This window comes from Chamaea fasciata, unplaced genomic scaffold (assembly GCF_029207755.1).
Source record: "Chamaea fasciata isolate MVZ Bird 193981 ecotype frontalis unplaced genomic scaffold, bChaFas1.0.hap1 SCAF_5, whole genome shotgun sequence".
NCBI classification, from domain to species: domain Eukaryota; kingdom Metazoa; phylum Chordata; class Aves; order Passeriformes; family Sylviidae; genus Chamaea; species Chamaea fasciata.
The window spans coordinates 67,851,008-67,871,277 of record NW_027094090.1 but is presented as its reverse complement, the minus strand read 5'-3'; the positions used below and the strand labels follow the sequence as shown (position 1 = coordinate 67,871,277).

General features: G+C 42.8%; 1 protein-coding gene across 3 annotated transcripts in view; it reads left to right on the top strand.

Annotated features, from left to right (window-relative positions):
- MICAL3 (microtubule associated monooxygenase, calponin and LIM domain containing 3) overlaps positions 1 to 20,270 on the top strand; it is a 168,918-nt gene that overhangs the window by 57,150 nt on the left and 91,498 nt on the right. For all 3 annotated transcript variants that reach the window (XM_066184300.1, XM_066184299.1, XM_066184298.1), the window contains exons 3-10: positions 8,135 to 8,510; positions 13,993 to 14,200; positions 15,502 to 15,618; positions 16,325 to 16,426; positions 16,993 to 17,148; positions 17,680 to 17,780; positions 18,353 to 18,610; positions 19,191 to 19,306. In XM_066184300.1, coding sequence (XP_066040397.1) covers positions 8,247 to 8,510; positions 13,993 to 14,200; positions 15,502 to 15,618; positions 16,325 to 16,426; positions 16,993 to 17,148; positions 17,680 to 17,780; positions 18,353 to 18,610; positions 19,191 to 19,306 — 1,322 coding nt within the window. In that variant the 5' untranslated portion in view covers positions 8,135 to 8,246. The remainder of the gene's footprint in view (positions 1 to 8,134; positions 8,511 to 13,992; positions 14,201 to 15,501; positions 15,619 to 16,324; positions 16,427 to 16,992; positions 17,149 to 17,679; positions 17,781 to 18,352; positions 18,611 to 19,190; positions 19,307 to 20,270) is intronic.

The window sequence follows — 20,270 nt, the reverse complement described above, 5'->3', positions numbered from 1 at the left end:
ATTCTTATCTTGGACAGATGAAGGATTTATGTGAGTAAATTTATTGAGGGTTAATACTAAACTAAGTTTAACATGCTGTCAAGAACTCCAGAATGTAAGCAAGCATAGTGAGAGTATTTTGAGGAAAGGATGGGCTAAAGACTTTCTTTCCCTCTGAAAATAAAGTCATGTCTCCATGAACACAGTCTGGGAGAGGTTATAGAGGATGTGTGGAATAAACTTCAACCAAATGATCTAATTTATGAAATAGAATTTATAGGATTAATGCGTGGGTGTGTTTTCTTCCTGTGACAAATGGGGATTTAACGTTGTGTCCATTGAACATGTTCAGTATCTCTGCTGTTATCTAGAAGCCCCATGCCTTTAGAGTTTGATGAGTAAGTTTTACTGTAAAAATGAGGTGTAACTCCATAGTGAATCTGACCAAAAAGATAAGCCATGATGGAAAGTAATCTCCTTCTGGTTCCTTTCAAACCCTGCTTGGCGCCCTGTTCAGACCCTGCGCAGTCAGTAGCGCTCTTGCTGAGGTGTGTAATTCTCCGCCTCTGCAAAACAAAATGAAATTGCTTAATTGTGTATTAAGGTCTAATCCAGTGCCTGGTGTGGGAGGACAGTGCATGGCTGTGTAGCCTGGGTGTTCAGAAACAGCCTGATCTAACCTAGATGGAGTTCTGTTGTCGTTGCCATTTCTGATTGGAGGTGTGTAGACAGGCTGCAGAGCACGTATTTTCGTGCATAGCTTGGAAGGAGAAGGGAAGGCTGGGCAGTGGTTTGAGTTAGAGGAGCGGGGTACACACATGAGTGGTTATAAACACACTGTGGGGTTTCCTTTGGCAGCAGTGAAGCTCGAGGGGAGCTCAGGTCTTGTTGGCCATGCATGGGCAGATTGCATCCCAGCTATTCCATCTCCAGAGTGACAAATCACCTGTGATTTCATCTGCAGGCGAGTCTTTGAGATGCTGCTCCTGGTTGGACTTCTCTTGTTAAGGGAAACGAGGTGGCACTTCCGGAGGTCTGAATTTAAAGTCTGATTTTGTAGGTGGGTTTTTAAAATTCTGAGTGTATCTTTTATGTGGTAATCATGCAGGCTAAAGTTGCACCCGTGGGTTATAGCATGATCCCCCAACCCTTCCTGAACTTGTCCTAGAATAAAGCCTGGGATTTGTTTTCTTTTTAAAGTTCAACAGTCTCTAAACGGTGGTTTGCGGGTTGGAGAAATCTTTACAGCTCTTTTATTCAAATGTCTATTTACTTAGATTTCTTGGCTCCTGAAAGAGTCTTGCAAGATGTGTATATGGAATAAGATTCCAAAGTTTTGAACTTCCTCTGCTTTCTGTAATCAGTCTTCTTCCATAGAAAATGGTTATGTATCCACTAAATAATCTGTAATCTGTTTGAATGGCTCTCTGCAGGGGATTTGTGATGCCATACCTAGCTGACTGTGTAAAAACGGTGAAATTAGGAATCTTCTAATCCTGTTTTCTAACTCCCTTGTCGTCCACCGCTTCCTTTCAGGAAGTGCCTGCCTCTTTTCCACACCCATTACAGCTGAGAGTTGGAAGCAGCACAAATAAAACTTACTTTCCCATGTTCATTTTTTACCCTCTGTAGCTGGAGCATTTGTTTTGTGGGAGTCTGGATTTGCCAGACCACGGGGGGGTGAGCCCTGGAGTTGAAAGTCTAGGCATCCATCTGCTGCGATTAAAATAAACGCTGGCACAAATGGCCGGTCTTTGAGCTTACTTCTGAAGCAAGTGAAGGGGGCTTTGGTAAATTCAGCCTCATTTGGATCCCATGACTCTAGGTGATAAGTCATCTTTGACCTATATAAGGGAGAATTAGAGAATCAATTAAGTTGGAAAAATCTCTGAGGTCACCAAGTCCATCCTATCACCAAACACCACCGTGTCACCCAGAGCAGGGCACTCAGTGCCACATCCAGGCTTTCCTTAGACACCTCCAGGGACAGTGACTCCACCACCTCCCTAAGGCAGACTGTTCCAGTGCCTGACCACCCCTTCACTGAAGGAATTCCTCCTGATGCCCAGTCTGAACCTCCCCTGACACAGCTTGAAGACTGTGTTCTCGTCCAGTCACTTGTTCCCTGGGAGGAGAGGCTGACCCCCACCTGGCTGCTCCCTCCTTTCAGGTGGTTGTAGAGAGTGGTAAGGTCAGTCCTGAGCTTCCTCTTCTCCAGGCTGAACAATCCCAGCTCCCTCAAGTGTTCCTCAAAGGAGACTTGTGCTCCAGACCCTTCAGTGGCTTTGTTCCCTTCCCTGGCTAATTAGGTAATGAGAGAGAGAGAACTGAAGTACATTAAGTGGAGGCAAGTGCACGTAAGAGAAGGCAAGCACATACTACAGAGGGTGCCAGACCTTTTCATTTTTTGGATCTCTGAACTATTTTACGTGCTCAGTAAAGACTGGTAATTTTTATCCTCTTGTCACTTGCAGATCCTATGGTTCTGTCTGTCTCTTTGTTCCTGCTGATTATCTTTTCTCCTTTGTGATCGCTGCAGTCTGTATTTTGGTGCTAGGTTCTGGTAGATAGAAGCTTTCACTTATACAAATTCTTGTAAATGTATTCATGTGAGTTTTATTAGAGAATTTCTTTCATGTGATTTTTTTTTTTTCCAAAATACAAATACAGGCTCTATTTGTTTTCTCCCTGTGCCATGGGATGGTTTGGGGTGATCAGTGCACCAGCAGAATCTGGAGACCTCAGAGGACTTGGCTCACTGGGCTGCAGTGGTTGTTAAAGTGTGTTTGTAGCCTTCAGTCTTAATGTCCAGTTGGGGCAGAGCAGTATTCTTGTTATTTAATGTTCAGTAAAGCTTTTCTCAAAAAAGCTGATGTTTCTGGTGTTTCTTGTGGCATACACAGCATGGTGGCTTGGAAGAATGAATGGGTCCATGTCCTCTGTGGTGTCAAAAGCTGATATATCTTGCTGTGCTAAGGCAACCAATTTGTTCTGTCCCCATTTGAAGTCAAATAAATAAAGTTTTGTGAAGTGTCATTCCGGTAATTTTAGGAGTCTTTCTTTTGTTTTGGTTTTGGTTTTTTTTAATAGGCACTTTCCTAGGGTTATTAGATAGTGTTCGCAGAACTCTGGGGAAATCCAGCTTGTAAAACTGGGTGGGAGCTAACATTAGGATGCATTTCTGTGTTGAAATGTAACATCAGGAACAGCTTCAAAGCACTTCAGATAAGGGAATTCAACTGTGCTGCTCTATTACATCGTGGTGTGAGAATGACACCTATCCAGGTGTCCTACTGTTATTCCCTTATCATCCTCTGAGGGGACAGCTACCTCTTCCTTGGTATAATTTCCTTTTATTTTTTTTTTCTTTTTCTTCCAAAGAAAAGCATTGATCTGTTTCTTGGTCTCTTTCTTTGTTAGTGTTCGTTCAGTGTGGGGAGCGCTGTGATCAAAAGAGTTGTGTATGACAGCAGCAGCAAAGTATGTTTTTTGAATTCTCATAGATAAAAGGTTGTCTTTTGTAGGTCAAATGCTTTCAGTAGCTGTGTTCTGGCATTGAAGAAATGGTTAGTAATAAGAAACTTACGCGTTTTTCCTTCTGTACCTTGATGTGAATTTGGGAACCAAAATATTTCCTGTAGCCGCTTCTGTGTTTGTATGTTTCCATGTTCTTGTGTACAATTAGCATTTCTTCTCCAGTCAGTACTGACATGAGGTTTTCTTGACATGAGGATTCTATGAACTGTTTGTGTATGTGCTGAGAACAGGTTCTTGTATTTGCGGTCAAGTTCATGTTTGGTTTCTCTTTCTCCCACTTTTGGCCTAGCTTGGGAGGGAGGGTAGGCAGGAAAGAGGTGGAGACCCAGAAGACTCTGTCCCATGTGGTGGGCAGAAGTGACCAGATCAAGTTTAGTAGGCGTATTAAAACAGTTTTTTTGACGGTTTATTTGAGCCTTGAATGTTATGAACAGATCTAAATCCCATCTTAAAACATTTTGTGGACAGCGGTGACGTGCCCCTTTTCCATCTGGTGTAAAAGGGAAGCTGCAAACAATGGCAACCACGCCTTTGTCCTCCTGCTTTCCCCTTCTTGGTCTGCATAATATGGAGCTAAAATAGTTGCCAGTTTTGGCTTTAGCTTTTCTTGTCAGAATTGTCCTCTTTTTGCCATCTGTTCCACAGTCTTACCGCTGCCCTAAAGCCGCACGTTTTGATACCTGTGATCACTTAGAAAGTCATGAACATATTGTAGAAAATCCATTTTTTTCACCCAGTTTTAGCTAAAAGAAAAAGAAATTAAATCTTGGAAATTAAAACAGAGCTTTTTCATTTGTTGGAGTAAAGATTTTTTTTTGTGTGTGTGGCTTCCTAAAGAAGGGAGGCTTACGGGATTGAGCCGTTTGTTCATCTGCTTTTCAGTTCGTCCTTAACTTCTGAACAATTTCATCCAGATTCAAGGAGGAGTAAGAGTCTCAAAGGTAATTGGTTTCCTACAAGAAAACTGGAGGCTGGATGGAGGAGAGAGACAAAAATAGGTGTCCCCACTGTCTGTGGCATAAGCTTAACTATAATCTGTGCTTAGGCTATTGCTAGCCAAGTTGCAAGTGTGTCCTGGCTGCCTGGGTACTGCAGTAGTCGTGGAGTTTCCAGAACATGAGTCTTGCTTAGGCACAAGCTACAGAAGGGGCCATGAAAGGGGAGGCAAGGGCACAGGGAATGCTGCTGGAGAGTAGTTTTATCATCATGGACCAGTTTGCTTTCAAATTCCATACGGCATTACCACTTCTTCTCGCTGCCTGGCCTCTCAGAGCTGTGTCTGTCGAGGGTGCATCTGTGGTGTTTGCCCGGCTGTGAAATAACTCGAATGTAAGGAAGCATTTACATTGTGCTCAGAGAAACTCCGCGTTCTGGAGTGCAGCTGGGCAGTTGCTTTGGCAAATGTTTTAGTCACTCCTGGTTTAGGCTCGAGAGAGCAAGTAGAATGTAGATGGAATTAACTCAGTAATTTCCGATGGGGAAAAAAAGAGATGGCTGAAAAGCACATTCCCATAGTATTTTATTTTTCTTCCCGGGCTCAAGTCATTGCTTGAATGAACACTTTGAAGAAAATTAGGATGGAGATGTAGAGAGGGTGGTGACTCGTATAATGGGGGTTTATTTGCCTGAAATGTATAAGCCCTGCGTTTGCAACACTTGCTGCAGAGCTTCAATTTGTACAACCAAAGTCAGTATGCGTAGGATTTGCAAAATCTCCTCTTATCTCATGCCTTTGGCAGAAGTAGGGCACTGGGCTTTCTTTCTTGCGTGTGCGTTTGATAAAATATTCATATCCCTTCATCTGTGGCGACTGTGGGAAGGAACCACCACCTGGAATTATTCACTGCCTGCATCTCTGATGTTTTCCACGGTTTTCTTTTGTCCTGGGCCGAGTCCTGGAGATCCTGAGGGTACTTGGAGCCATGAGTCAGTGACAACCTCCTGCTATTATTGTAAACAGCAACCCGAACACTGTTCTTGCATGCGTTTTTCCACGGGCTTTGTCTTTCTCGCCCAACGCGGCAGCCAAGGAATTCACAGAGCATCTGAGTCAGCAATCAGCTGCCTCGAGACAAAACACGCAGGATACTGCAGGCTTGCGGAGCAGCCAGCAAGGCGCACAAGTACCCTGGAAACCTGGCAAATAATTCTTGCCTGCCCCTGCTTTCCTCCTGTAATTTCCCTGTTCTCTGACGTGTTGCTCATGGCTTCCAAGGGTGTTTCCATCAGGAATGCCGAGTTCTAGGGAGTGACCTAATGTGGTGACTGAAGCCTCGGTGTCTCACCTGTGGGCATAACTGATTTCCCAGGCTGTGTGAAACGGGATTTTTTTTGGCGGAGCTGCCGTGCTGAGGTGCCCCTTGGAATGTGTTGGCTCGCGTGACCCGCTTTCTTCAGGTTCGGCAAAGCTCGGACACACAGCAGTGAGTTGCTAGAGTGAGAGGAGGTTGGGTTTTAGCTTTGGGGTCTTTGAGCAGTGCAAAACCAATGCTGCCTCGCTTCCTTGGTGAAAAACCGTGGGAGAAGCGAGAGCAAGAAATGATCGCTCTGCTGTCCTTACATCCGGGTGTGAACGTGGACTAACGGACCTGAGTTGTGACTCCACTTAATTTAGGTCACGGAACTTCTGTTGCTTTTTCTGAAGAAGTCTCAGTCATCCAAAAGCACTGGGGTGAAATGAGTGTTTGGGTGGTAGAGTGGGGGTGCAAGAAGCGGGGGGAACATGAGGGTGTTCAGCTTGGAATGTTGTGCTGATTAATGAGGCATATGACTTTAGACTGTAGGTATTCTATTGTGTTGGTATGACACAGAGGCACTGAAATGACTCCTTCGGCGTTCGAGGCGTTTTGTTGGAGTGCGTTATAATATTCTTCTTGAGGGCAAAAGAGGAGACAAAGGCCTTCAGTACCTGGTGGGGCCAGAAGAGAGGTGAAGATGGACTTTTTACGAGGACATGAATGATAGGATGAGGGGGAATGGCTTCAAACTGTTATAGGGCGGGTTTAGATTGGATAGTGGGAAGAAGTTCCTTACTGTGAGGGTGGTGAGTCCCTGCACAGGTTGCCAGAGAAGCTGTGGATGCCCCATCCCTGGAAGTGCTCGAGGCCAGGTTAGATGGAGCTTTGAGCAACCTGGGATAGTGGGAGGTGTCCCTGCCCATTGGAAGTATGTGACCTTTAAGGTCCCTCCCAAACCAAAGCATTTTAGGGTTCTCTGATTTAGGCCTCCGTAGTAGTGCAGTGGTTTCCCCGAGGAGCAAGTCGGCTGAATGTTAGGCTGAAAAGCAGGAGTGCCCGAATAAACTGCTGGAGAGCTGTCGTGTGGGAGGGGAAGAGACATGAGCTGTAATGTTTGGCTTGGCTTCCTGTCTGCTGGAAGCAGGAAAAGAGCTGGTGAGAATCTAAAAAGTTTTTATCCGAGTCCACATATTTCCCTTTTTACCTTAATACCCTTTGCAAAAGAAAACAAAGGGCAAAAAGCACCTCGGAAGTGTTTTCACTTCCATAGTTCGTGCATATGTTCCCATGCTGCTTTTGTATTTGAAGGCAAACAGAGCTACTCTTTCTCAGCAGGCAGGGTAATCTAGTGTGTGTACTTAGTATTATGTATAAAAGAAAGAAAAAGGTTTATTCTATATGAAAGAGAGAGAGGAAGAGAATACATCTATTCTTCAAACATAATCTCTAATCATGATCCAAACAATTAATTCTGTGTATTTCCAGTCTGCTTCTGAGGGATCCCAGAAATGAGCAGCAGATCTGCCCCAGCAGACTGAAGTAGACCCCAGCTACCACTTGAAGTTTTATATGGACCTGCATATCAGGAGAAGTTGAAAATCACAGAATAGGGGAATTAGTATGGGAATCTTAGAAGGATCATGCACCAGCCACATTTCACTCTTACGCTGCTCATTAACTGACAGAAATATGTGTATAGGCTTTAGGTAAGGGAAATGTTTATACTGCTTGATACAACACAGACAGCCTTCCTTTTTTTCAGTCTTGACGTATTTTCCTAAGAAATGGATTGCTATTAGCAGGTTTAACTTATTTTTCAGGTCACGGTAACCATCACTATGCAAAAACCAGTCCTGGCAAGGACTCTATATCAGCCTGTGCTATGCCATCCTCTCATCTTTATTTATCATGACCAAGGCCACACGTCTTTTTAGAATGAAGGCACCAAAGCTTATTTTATTGATGGGATACCAACTGTCGAAGTGCTTTGTGGCATTAGTATTTTTAAAACCAGCCCATAGCCCTTGCTGTGGTGTTACACAGTAACTGCAGCATAAGCAGCTCTGCCTGTCCTGTTCTGCAACCTCTGCCCTCTTCCAGACATCGTGTAACATCTGCCTGTTTACTTGTAACTTCTCTGCTCTTCATGCAGGATGAGTTTTGATAAAACTTCCAAGGCACTGGCTCAGGTTAAAATATTTTGTGGTTTAACAGAGGTGTGCTGCTGTCTGCAGTGAGGCTCAGTGAAGTCTGGAAGCCTCTGCTTCAGTCAGCTTGGGTAGAAATCCTCGGGAATCTGGGCTCTCAGTTCAGCAGGCTTAGACAAAATTTTGGGACAAAAAAGGAAAGTTCAGTTACGCTTTCTTCTTTTTATTTTATAGGTTAACAATGCTTGTAAGCCAGAGGTGAAAGTGGCTCAGTGGAACAACATCGGGAAATCTGGCAGACTGGAAGAGCACAGCTGCCCCCCTGGGCAGCTGCCGCGTGTGAAGCATGGAGGAAAGTAAAAACGAGAAGGTGAACCAGGCTCATGTTCTCTTCGACAGATTCGTCCAGGCTTCCACCTGCAAGGGGACTCTGAAGGCTTTCCAGGAGCTCTGTGACTACCTCGAGCTAAAGCCCAAGGACTATCGTTCCTTCTATCACAAACTCAAGTCCAAGCTCAATTACTGGAAAGCCAAAGCCTTGTGGGCCAAATTGGATAAGAGAGGCAGCCATAAGGACTACAAGAAGGGGAAAGCATGCGCCAACACGAAGGTAAGAGCTTCAGCCGCTATGGTCCAGGCTGCTATTACCCAATCCCTCTGGAATACTCAGGAAAAAAAGGTGTGGATGTAGGAAGATGTTGCCTGGCGTCACTGTAAGCCCAGGGAAGTTTCAGTCACAATTTTAAAATTTGATCGGCAATCGGAAATTCCTTTTGTCACCACCAGATGTGACCGCCCGCCCGAACGTTCGTATTTTATTCAGGAGAAGCAGCCAGCAAGTTCTCACATTGTAAGTTTTTGTGGCATCTATGGATAGATGGCTTAGAAAATCTTAATTGGTAAACCTTTAATCTTGGTTGACTCCTTTTTGCATTTTGATGGTAACAGGAATGTGAGCTGTTGGAGTCTAGGATATAAAATATGCATGTTTGGAAATTTCCAGCTTTGATTTGAAAATTCTTATGACTGTCAAAAAACCTGAACTTTTCTGCCAATTTGGCACAACAGACTGTTTCCCATTATTTAGAAAGCGATCTTTTATATTCTAGGTTCAAAGAAAAAATATGCAGTGGAGACTCATACCAATTCTTTTTAAAAGTCTGGTATGTGTGGTATTTACTGCAGGAATTCCTGCTTTTACACACACACACAGAGCATTTTACTTTTCTATAACCTGAATTATTGTGAGCTGGCATTTATGTGCTGCACACCTAGGACAGTGCATTTTGAAAGTGTTTCTTTATATCATTTATTGAAATGTGTATAGAGGAGGTTGGTTTTGTAAATAATGAAGCGCTCTTCTTTTTTCAAAAAAGGCAGAGAGTGCAGAATAGGATAAAATTAGAACAGAATTCTTTCTGTCCTCCTTCATTGAGGACAATAGATGCTGTCCTTTGTCTTGAATAGTCACCTTTTGAGGAAAGGAAATCCTTTAATTGGAGGAATTCATGATTCATTCCTCAATATAGAATTGAGGGACAAATATATCTTGTTTAGAGAATGTCATTTCAGATTTGTGGACTTATATTTTCCCCCAGCAGGATATTAGAAAGTTGTATTAGTTTCTTAATTGTTTGTCTTGTTTCACTGTCTGGTGGCCGTTTTCATACGGCTGGAGGCATTTATAATGAATTACTGTAGTAACACTTGGTAAACTCTGAAAATCAAGCAATTGGGCACTGCTGGTAGTCACAGTGGGCAGTAGCTTCAACACCCCAAAAATCCAACCAGTGTTAAAGTTTACGTTTTTCAGGTAACGTATGAAGGGAAGGATCTACCAGCAGATAAATGTAGTAGGTTTTCTGTGTGCTTAGGAATAAGCCTTCCAAGCACTGTGAGCATTGTGGAGAAAAATTCTAAATTTTCTGCACAACTGATTGCCCTGTGCTTTCGTTAGATTCAGGAATTGCTCTTCTTTTGGATAAAACATAATGGATTGAACTGAGCTAGGGTGTTTAAGTCTGTGAAATGAAGATAGGTGGCTTATGTTTTTATGACAAAGAGATGGAGGGAGCAAGATGTAGAGGTTTTTAACTTATTTGAATAATAGGTTGTAGGAGTGATTTTTGCATCTATGCTCTGGCTGTATTTGTTAACACTGTGGAAAAGGTTGGTTCAGTAATAGAGATGAAACATTAAAGAAGGATTTTAATGGGTGGGGAAGTGGATAGTGCTCGATTTGAGAGCGTACGAAAAACCAGCTGTGAGTGGAGGGTGACATCCAGCTATGAAAGGCATCCAGAAAATCAAATGTGACATTTGCGTTGACAGGAAGTGGTGAGCTGAGTTCAGAAGGACATTAGAGCTCCATTTGGTTGTATTGGGCTTGAATTAACAACACAAGGAAATGCCAGAAAGGTAGAGATTTGAGCTTGGCCAAAATGTAGCCAGCTCTTGAGTTGTGGAGAAGTTTTTGTGAATTGACAGCTCTGACAAAGCTGATTAAAGCAGTGTCTGTGAATGAAGTGATGCAAAGACAGTTTATAGAGGAGGATCATGGGTGAAGCCCCCTGGGAAATTGGCAGTGAGAGGAATGAGAGTCCTTCAGATGGTGCTCTGGAAGAATAACTGGAGACCCAGAGGAGTACTGAGGCTCAAACGTCATCAGAAAAGGATGTGCTTTGAACAGATAAATGTAACCAAGTGTCTTTAGAACATCTCTTCAAGTAGAGTTATCAAGTGGATAAAAAGAGTAAAGCATCCTGGGAGTGATGTTTGACTGAAGAGGTTTTGTATCATCCAAAAGCTTAACCTATTTTGTGCACCAAAGCCAAGTTAAAGACGGTGAGGATGGAATTGGAGAAGTGGCATCAAGAGAAGCGATTGTAGAAGTAGCACTGTGGTGGTGAGATAAACAGAGAGGCTCATGAGGTCATGTGGGACTGTCCCTCATTGTGAAACCTCAGAACTTGCTGGTGTTGGTGTGAAGGACCACGGTGATGGACGTGGGCAAGGACTGCAGTGGATGTATTGTTTTAACTAAACTTCACGGCGTATCCCTCTTATCTTTTCATGTATGTTTCTATGAATTTGTTTCCTATCCAGATAGCATCTGCCATTAAATGTTTAAAAGGTAGCTCCTAAGAGATAATCATAACTGTTCAAAGCAGAGGCCTTTTGAGAACTGAATCATGTCTGATTTGGTTTCCTAACTCACTTAGCTTTATATCCCTGTTTAATGTAATTTGCAAACTGCTGATTGAAAGGCACAGAAATTTAAGCGGGCATGTGGAGATGATAGAATTTAAAATAAGGATTAGGGTTTTATCCATGTCAGAACAGAAGTCAGTAATTTCTTTAGGAAGCCTGGCTTCTGTACACTTGAACATAAACCAGTTCTGAAGTTTTCATACCTTGTAGGATAGCTCTTGATTGCCATTTAAAAATTGTTCAGGGATGAGGTGCTGTGCCTGGAGCTGCGCAGTTTATGCCCGTGGCCAGCATCCAGGCTAACCAGAATTCAGATAATCAGAGTTCGTGAAAGCATCTTGGACGTGATGAGTTGTTCAAATGTAAATAGTTAGACATGGTGCTCTCTCTTCATTGCCTCTACAGAGAACACAGCATTTCAGTTTGCATTTGATGTTCCATTACCATGGCATTGTTACTGGAAACTTAATCTAATCTGTCTGGAAGATCTTGAGCAAGAAGTGTTTTTGAGGGGTGAGACAGCTTCAAGTGCAGGGAGTTGCAGCAATTGCTTGGAGTCACTGAGGGGAAAGGGAACAAGGAATAACAGTAGCTGCCTTTATTTGGCTCTGCTTGGCACGTCATGGAGTTACTGCTGACTGAGAGTATCAGAAGGTGGGTTTTTATGAGACATCTGAAACTGGAAGAAGCATTAGAGGTGGAAAAGAATCTTTTCTATTTTTAGTTGTGCTTGGAATTTATGTTTTATAACAACATTATTTAATAGTATTGCAGTGGTATTAAAAAAGAGGCAACTTTGATCATAAATTATTTATCTGAGTATTTTGCTTTCAGAACATCTAGAATCTTAAACGTAACCTAAATGATTTTAACCACATCCTACTATGAGGGCAAGGAGGAAGGATAGAGAGGAAAAAAAACCTTTTAAGTTCCTGTGACAAAATTGCAGACAGCTAGTTTATAATTTCATGAAACCTGAGTTTGAATAGTCTGATTTTAGTACAATTCCTTTGCTGTTGTGTACTCCATCATAAATATTTTATAGGTGGAAATTTGTCAAAGAATGGAAGTCACCCAATTCAGTGTGTTCTTGTTGCTTATTGAAATCCTGGCTCTTTGAAGATTGTAATTGTCAGCCAAGTAAAATTATTACCTGGATAAGTATGATATGCTTAGCTAATTTTCTGAAAAGTCTTTTAAAAAAAAAAGACAAGGTGGTTGTTTGGGAGTTACTTACGTACAAAGAAAGCAATATTAAATTGGAATAATATAGTAGATCCTAACTGAGGATCCCTTATATCAAATTACAAGATGGACACCTGTTCAATAGAGAATTTTATTTAGGTATTTATTAACTCAAAGGTTGGGTGTGCCTTTTGTGCCAAATGCTTTCTTGTCCCTGAAGCCACTAAAGAGGCAGTGGTGTTATTATTCCCTTCCCTTTCCTCTAGACTTGGATCTCTGCCCTCAGATTTATGTGACTCCTTATCTCACTCAGTAGTCCTGCGTGGAATTTGCATGTCAATAGTTATGTCATCTCTGCTGTAACTTGTGCTGGTTTTGCATCATGCAGGCTTTACATTTGCAGTTTCATGGTGCTTGTGGGGTTTATGCCCCAGTGAATAAGTGATGAGAATGTGGCAGCCTGTAGAAATTGTCAGATGGGGACGACCACTGAACGCAAAGTTTTGCCTCTTGGGATTGCTTGTTTATCACAGCACTGGCTGATGGTTAAATTTTGGCATCCGTAAGAATTTCTCAAAGAGCTTTCTTGTGCAGCCATAAGGATCTGGAAGAGAACCACATGGCAGCAGCAGCAGCCACCTCTGTCACAAAGTTTTTATTCTGTGTCTCTGGTTTACTCGGTAGAAATCAAAGTACAGTAACGATATGATGAAATGGACTGTGTCCTGTTTTTATGTGGCTGCACATACCAACACTTTCTCTGTGGACCTCTGTTTCTGTGGATAAGAGGTGTCTCCTGACTCTCTTGGCTTTTAAATCTGAAAGTGTTTTGCTGCATCATTCTGTTCTCAGAAGGTATTTCAACGCTAGACACGCAGGTATTTTACATTCCCAAGTTGTTCATTAGCATCTTATAGTGTTTGTGAGTAGAGTGGAAAAAGATAAGAGTAGGTGAAAGACCTTTCATATGACAAAGGTTAGGCTGGAGAGATTTGTCTGGTCACACAAAGTTTGTGTTTATGTGATGTTTGCTTCCCTGAAGTCTCCTTTGCTGTGATAGTAGAAGCACCAAAGCATCAACAAAAGCATTAAGTTAGGGTGCTCTGACTTGGCTACTCTGTGTTATTCTGTTATTTAAAATGACGATGTTTATAAAAACATTAGTGTCTTGTGTTTATCTGCTGTAACTGTTGCAATGTTACTGGAGATATTCTTAGGAAAGGCCAGCTCAGGGTTTGGAACATGAGAGGAAAACTGTCATTGGTTTTGTTTTTGTTTTTTGGGGGTTGTTTTGATTTTTTGGTTTGGTTGTGTGGGGTTTTTTGGTGTTTGTTTTTTTTTTTTAAGAAAAAAATGGAACGTGGGAGGGAGAAGCTTTCAGAAATATTGCTGTTCTCCAGGTAGTTACATAGCTTGGAGAGTATTACTTGGCAGCGCTTCTTAGAGCAGTGGTTGAAGGCACACAGTTTTACCTGCCTGCTCCCTGAGTGTTTTCACTGCTCTGAAATAGACTTCATTTTCAATTCATGGTCACTGCTTTAACCTTATCAACGGCAGAACTTGGCAGGTAGAAACAGAAAGACTGATGTGAAGTTTCAGCTTATGTTTCAAAGAGCCGTGGGATGCTCGGAAGCTGCTACAGAAATATCCATTCCCTCCAAGGACCGTCCGGTTACTTTGTGCTGGTTGTTTTGCAGTGTCTGATAATTGGGGCTGGACCCTGTGGCCTTCGTACAGCCATCGACCTGTCGTTCCTGGGGGCCAAGGTGGTGGTGATCGAGAAGAGGGACGCCTTCTCCCGCAACAACGTGCTGCACCTCTGGCCCTTCACCATCCACGACCTCAGGGGCCTGGGCGCCAAAAAGTTCTACGGCAAATTCTGTGCGGGATCCATCGATCATATCAGTAAGTTCTTCTTTCCTGAGGAGGGTGTGGGGTGATGAAAATTCAGCCTGCCCCAGTCCCTGCTCTCAAGTTGTTGCGGTACAATTCAGCGTTGCCTTTGCACTGTGAGTTCTGGGCTGGTCATGAGATTAAAACATGCAATGTTTATCCGTCATCTCTCAGACATTCCTAAGGCAGAGCTTCTTCCTACACTGTAAAGTACACTTAAAGCTCAAACTTTTTTTTTTTTTTTGGATGGTTAATTTTTCTATTTTTTGCTGATACGTTCCTGCAGCTGCCACATTATTCTGTTTCTCCTGAGCAACTTGTAAAGAAAAACTTGTGAGTGCTTTTGAACATTCTTGTGAGCTTCGGTCTGGAGGAAGGAGGAACCATTTTAGCTTTGTTAACTTTCAGAAGAGTGATGAAGCTACGTTTTGATTAAATAGATGTTTACGTCTTACAACTGAGAACAATCTTGATGATTTTTAAATTCTGCTAAATCAGTCTTCTTTGGAAATGGAATGCTTTAGCGGAGCTAGGAGTTTTTTCTTTTTTCTTCCCCAAAACTGACTGTACATGGCACAGCCAGGTGTTGCCCACCAGTCTGTGTTCTCTCTCTTTTTTTTAAATTTGGGAACAAATGATAAAAAAGGGAAGATCTTTGTAACTTCAGTCTGGTAGATTGCTTTTCCCTTCTAATTTCTTTTCATTTTTATTCTTCCAGTCTTCGTGCATTTTGTCTTTTTTTTGTGCATCATCACAGTTAAAATTTAGTGTTTAGGCGAAGGATTTTTTCATTTCAGTATCTGAAATACGACAGTAAGGTGTTTCCCTTCAAATTAATTGAGGTTGCACACTGTAATTTCCATTCTCATTGCCAAAGTTACCTGAAGAGGAAAGAGGTGGCGAGGAGCTTCCTGTGCCCTCACTAACCCAGAGGTGCAGGTCAGTATTACAGCCAGGCTGATGCAGTGGCTCTTTGCCCTCTGTAACAGGTCTGCCTGTGCTGTCTTCCCTCCCTCTCCTGCGTTTCATGTCCTGCTTGTTTCCCCTGTTGCTGATTAGGGGATTGAAACATCACAAAATTACTTTTTATGCTTTGAAAAGGGTTGGGGTTTCAGCTGTGTGGAGTTTTCTTGGCATGCTGTGATATCACACACCGGTGGTGCCTGGATGAAGTGCTGGGAGCACCGTGGGGAAGAAGAAAGTAGCACAACTGGCCTTGAAGTCAGGGTATCAGTGTTGTCCCACAGACACACGTGGGCACTTGTGCTCTTCCCTTTTTCTTCTATTTCTTTATCATCTGCCTTTCTTTGCAGGTATCCGTCAGCTCCAGCTGATCCTTTTGAAGGTTGCCTTGATCTTGGGAATAGAGATCCATGTCAATGTGGAGTTTCGGGGGCTCGTTTACCCTCCAGAAGACCAGGAGAATGAAAGCAAGTAGCCCTGAAATGGGCAGTAGAGAGGGGGGAAGCTGTGGGAGGATACACAGGCTGCTCCTACTCCTTAACTCTGCTTGTGACTTGAAGTCTTTTCCTCGTGCTCCATTAATAAGAAAAGTTATTAATCCATTTGTGCTTGGGTATTTAGTAGGATTTGTTTTTTCTAGTGACAAATCCAAATTAGTTACTGTATGAAACAAAGTCACCACAAGGACTACACAGAAATAGACCAAGGCATGGTAAATTGTAATTGCTTCTGAAATACTTCAGCCTATTACATAACACTCAGATAAGATTTTGAAACAACTGCTTTCTCTGCATTCACTGAGGATATTTATATTGGTGAATGATCCTTGTTATGCTTTTGGTGTCACTGTGAAACCCGTTCTCTGATCATCACAGGAGATGCAGATTACTTGTTTTTTGGCCTTTTCTTAGTTGTATAGGTAGTAGAGAAGTTTGCAGTGGCACTTAAAGGGATCAGGGGAGTTTTAGCAGAGCTGTGTCAGCCTCTGATTCGCATGGAATTGCTGCACAGTTCAGGAACAGCCCTGTCATCAATGTAGCTGTCCTTGCAGGGTTGCTTGACTGATCATGTGTTGAAGGATTTGTTGATAGTAAGAACTGGTTTTTTTTCTGGATTTTTTTTTCCTATTTTTGTTGCAATTTATACTGTCATTAACTTGGAGTTTCTCTACAGGAATAGGTTGGCGTGCTTTGGTCCACCCCAAAACCCATCCAGTGTCTGAGTATGAGTTTGAAGTAATCATTGGAGGGGATGGCAGGAGAAACACCTTAGAAGGTAACGATGTGTCCATAATTCACCTCCAAAACTTATTCTTAAATTTGATAGGATGAAAGTGGCCTTTAATGTGCCAGTCAACATCTGGAAAGACATTTGACAAGTGATAGGAAGCTTAAAAGTCCGTGTTAAAATCTATTTGTCGCAAAGACGCGGGTGGTCTTTGTTTGCTTCCTCTAAACTAACAAAGTCGTATGGGTTTTTGATCTGGATAATTTTTCCTACATTTTTTCTTTAGTCGAGTAGTCATTCCTACCTTCAGGTGTAGGAACCGAGGCGTTGAATATTATGCCATGTAGCAGAGAATCCCATATTGTTGTTTTTTTATGGAAATTGCACCTCTGGGAACAGAGATGAGAGAAGGGGGGTGGTGGGGAGCTTTTTCCCTAAAAAACACTTAACTTTTCTGATGAAGCCAATTGCTCTTTCCTCTGTGGAAGAGTTTGTACCTCATCAATTCCCTTCTCTCTCTTTACTTTGTGAGTAAAGCACCTGTCTGTGGCGCACCGAGCCTTCTCTGAAGGTGTCCCTAGTTTCCAGTGTTGCAACTTTAATCCTCCCTGCAGGGTTTCGGCGGAAGGAATTCCGCGGTAAACTCGCGATCGCCATCACAGCCAACTTCATCAACCGCAACACCACGGCTGAAGCCAAAGTCGAGGAGATCAGCGGTGTGGCCTTCATCTTCAACCAGAAGTTCTTCCAGGATCTCCGAGACGCCACAGGTTGGCCAGCACTTGACAGATTTTTCATTGAAAACTGTTCGTCTTTATTATTGCGACTTCGCGGCTCAGATTCGCGTGTTTAATCGAGAAACAAGCAAGGCGGTCAGTCCTTGCTGCCTCTGAAATCTGACTTCCCTGTTTCTGCAGCTGTTCTGCTCTACAAAGCTGCTGTGTGGCATTTGGCTTCAGGAGTGGAGAATTTACGTATGGTTTTCAGGAAATCAGAGCCCCTAAGTGGGAAGAGGTCCTGAATCCAGAGTTCTCCTTTTTGCACTCCACATGTGAATGCAAACCTTAGCGTGATGATAAATAGATTTTTTAAAAGAAGTAGCTTTATGCAGGTGAAATGTGCTGTCTGTGGTTTTGTTGACAATTCAGGTTTTGAAGTCACCCAGAGCATGGGGCAAAGTTGCTTGGCATTCTTTCTGACTTTTTCTGACCGTGCAGTTTCAATTTACTTTCTTCTGGTAGAACTTCAGTTACGCATAACTCCTAACTTGTTCGCTTCCGTGTCTTTTGTTCTGTCACAAGGCATTGACTTGGAGAACATTGTCTACTACAAAGACGATACACACTACTTTGTCATGACTGCCAAAAAGCAGAGCTTGCTGGATAAAGGAGTGATACGGCATGTGGGTATTACCTTCTCTTGTATTTTCCCCAAGCTAGAATTGTGGTGACAATTTACTTTTGGTAAGGTGAAAGCAGGAAAATGTGCTTTTCCTCCACCACATAGTATTGTTATACAGTTGTTATTTTGGAATATGATTGTAATTGGGCTCCAAAAGGCAGTTAATGCCCGGCTAAAGTATTTTAAACCGTCAGATGAGTGTTACAAAACCCGTCCTTTTCAAATTTGTTTCCCTTTGTAGATTTGGAAGTTTTGTTCGCGCTGAGATAAAATATGCTGAAAGAACATTTGATAGCTTAGTTGAGCTTCCCTCATTTTATGGGAATGAAAAGTGCTCGAAAGTTTCTTAGCCTTTTCACAGTCAGAAATGCCAGCAGGACCGATCACTGTCTGCAATAAAAGATTTATAGATTTTGTCCTGGAAGCCTTAACACAACTAGGAACGAAAGAAACTAGCAGGCAAATTTGTATGAGCGCATTAGTCAGAATTTTACTGCCAACTACCATATATACCAATCCTAAAATAAACTCGTGGCTTTGACCACGGCACTTTAACCTTGCTGGTTTTGGCAGGACCACGCCGACACAGAGGTCTTGCTCTCCCGGGAGAACGTGGACCAGGAGGCTTTGCTGAACTATGCCAGGGAAGCGGCAGATTTCTCCACTAACCAGCAGCTGCCCTCTCTGGACTTTGCCATCAACCACTACGGGCAGCCCGACGTGGCCATGTTTGACTTCACGTGCATGTACGCGTCCGAGAACGCGGCGCTGGTGCGCGAGCAGAACGGCCACCAGCTGCTCGTGGCGCTGGTCGGGGACAGCCTCCTCGAGGTTGGTGTTCGTCTGCTCTGAATGAGCACCCACCCCTGAAACCTGTGCTGCCCGACAGAAAGGGGCTGCAGGGAAAGCTGCTGTTTGGGGTGGAATGAAGTGGGAGGTTTGGAGGAAGGGTGGGAGTGTTGGGAAAGCTGAATTTTTAGCATGGTAATGATGTCGCTTAAGAAAACGTGTGCAGAGCTTTTTCTGAAGTTCTGTCTGTTCCATCTGCTTCTTGTTGGGATGAGCTGACTCTCTACAGAACCTACTGTAAGCCTGCTAATAATTGGCGTTTTGTAACTGGTTGAAAAGTACTGTCTTGCAGAGAAGCCGTTAAGGCACTCCAGGCTATGAATTATTGTTGGAAGTAGAGAGACATTGGCTTTGAGAGAGCCCGTGAGCTGTTCACCGTACATCTGGTTTCCTCTAACCCAGTGGGAGTGGAGCTTGAAGCTAATTACTGAGTTATAATTTCCCAGCAGATTACTGCCTGAATATGTGCTTGATATTTCTTTAAAATTTTCCCTAAGTGATTCTTTTGCTTTCTCTGCCTTTTTTTTTTGTTTTGTTTTGTTTTGGTAACCTATAATATCAGCCATTTTGGCCAATGGGAACTGGAATAGCCAGGGGATTTTTGGCTGCCATGGACTCTGCCTGGATGGTACGAAGTTGGTCGCTCGGAGCTAGTCCTTTGGAAGTTCTTGCAGAGAGGTAATGGAGAAAGTGAATACATTTACAGTTCTAATCCAGTCCTCCAACATCTCATCTTTCATTCCAGTTTTAGTACAAATACTTAGAATGGGAGATAGACTCTCACTGTTTTTAGAGAAGCTTGAGGGTATAATTCAATTGAAGAAAAAAAAATTCAAAGGAGTCGATAAACTGAAGTATATGGAAGAGCAAGAAATGTTGCTCTTCCTGGTCCTAGTTTTAAAAGATTAGATGAGGAATCTTTTTTTTAGATGCTTGTTGTCATTGCATGGACACAGTGAGCCTGTCACCAGCCCTTCCATGACAAACTGAATGAAAATGTAGGTGCCTTTAAAGTACCAAATACAAAAGCTCTTGCCATCTCCTATTATCTTGTGAATGCTTTTTATTATTTCCTTCTAAGGAAGCTGTGACCTGCTATTTTGCATGTTGTCCTTGGTCACTTTGTTTCATGCAAGCCAAACAGCATCTTGTCTCTTTTGAAGCATTGAGTTCTTGATGCTTTAATGAGCTTTTCCTGAGTGTTGTTCTGGTGATTCAAGGTGCTTTCTTGGAGATCAGAACTCAGGTAATTAGAAGATGGAGTAAGGAAAAGCAGCAGCTTGTAGGTCCTCTTTTAAACTTCAGCAACTGCAGCTTCTGACCATGAGGAACCATAGTGTAATTTCTAAAATTACACGATGGCACAATTCACACTAAAAATGCCATTTGTTTGAATTTAAAAAAAACAGTGAGGAAAATCAAGTTACCTTTGAAGACAGATTTTGTCACCTTTCCATTAGCCACTTCAGGCAGCAGTAAGATCTTCCCTGAGCTTTCTCTTCCACATACTGAACAAACTCAGTTCTCTTGGCCTCCAGTCCCCTTGGTGGCCCCTCTTCCTGAGCCACTCCTGTGTCTCAGTGTCTTTATTGTACTGGGCAGCCCCTCCACTTTCACTGAGTGTATTGTTCTCTTCCCTCCT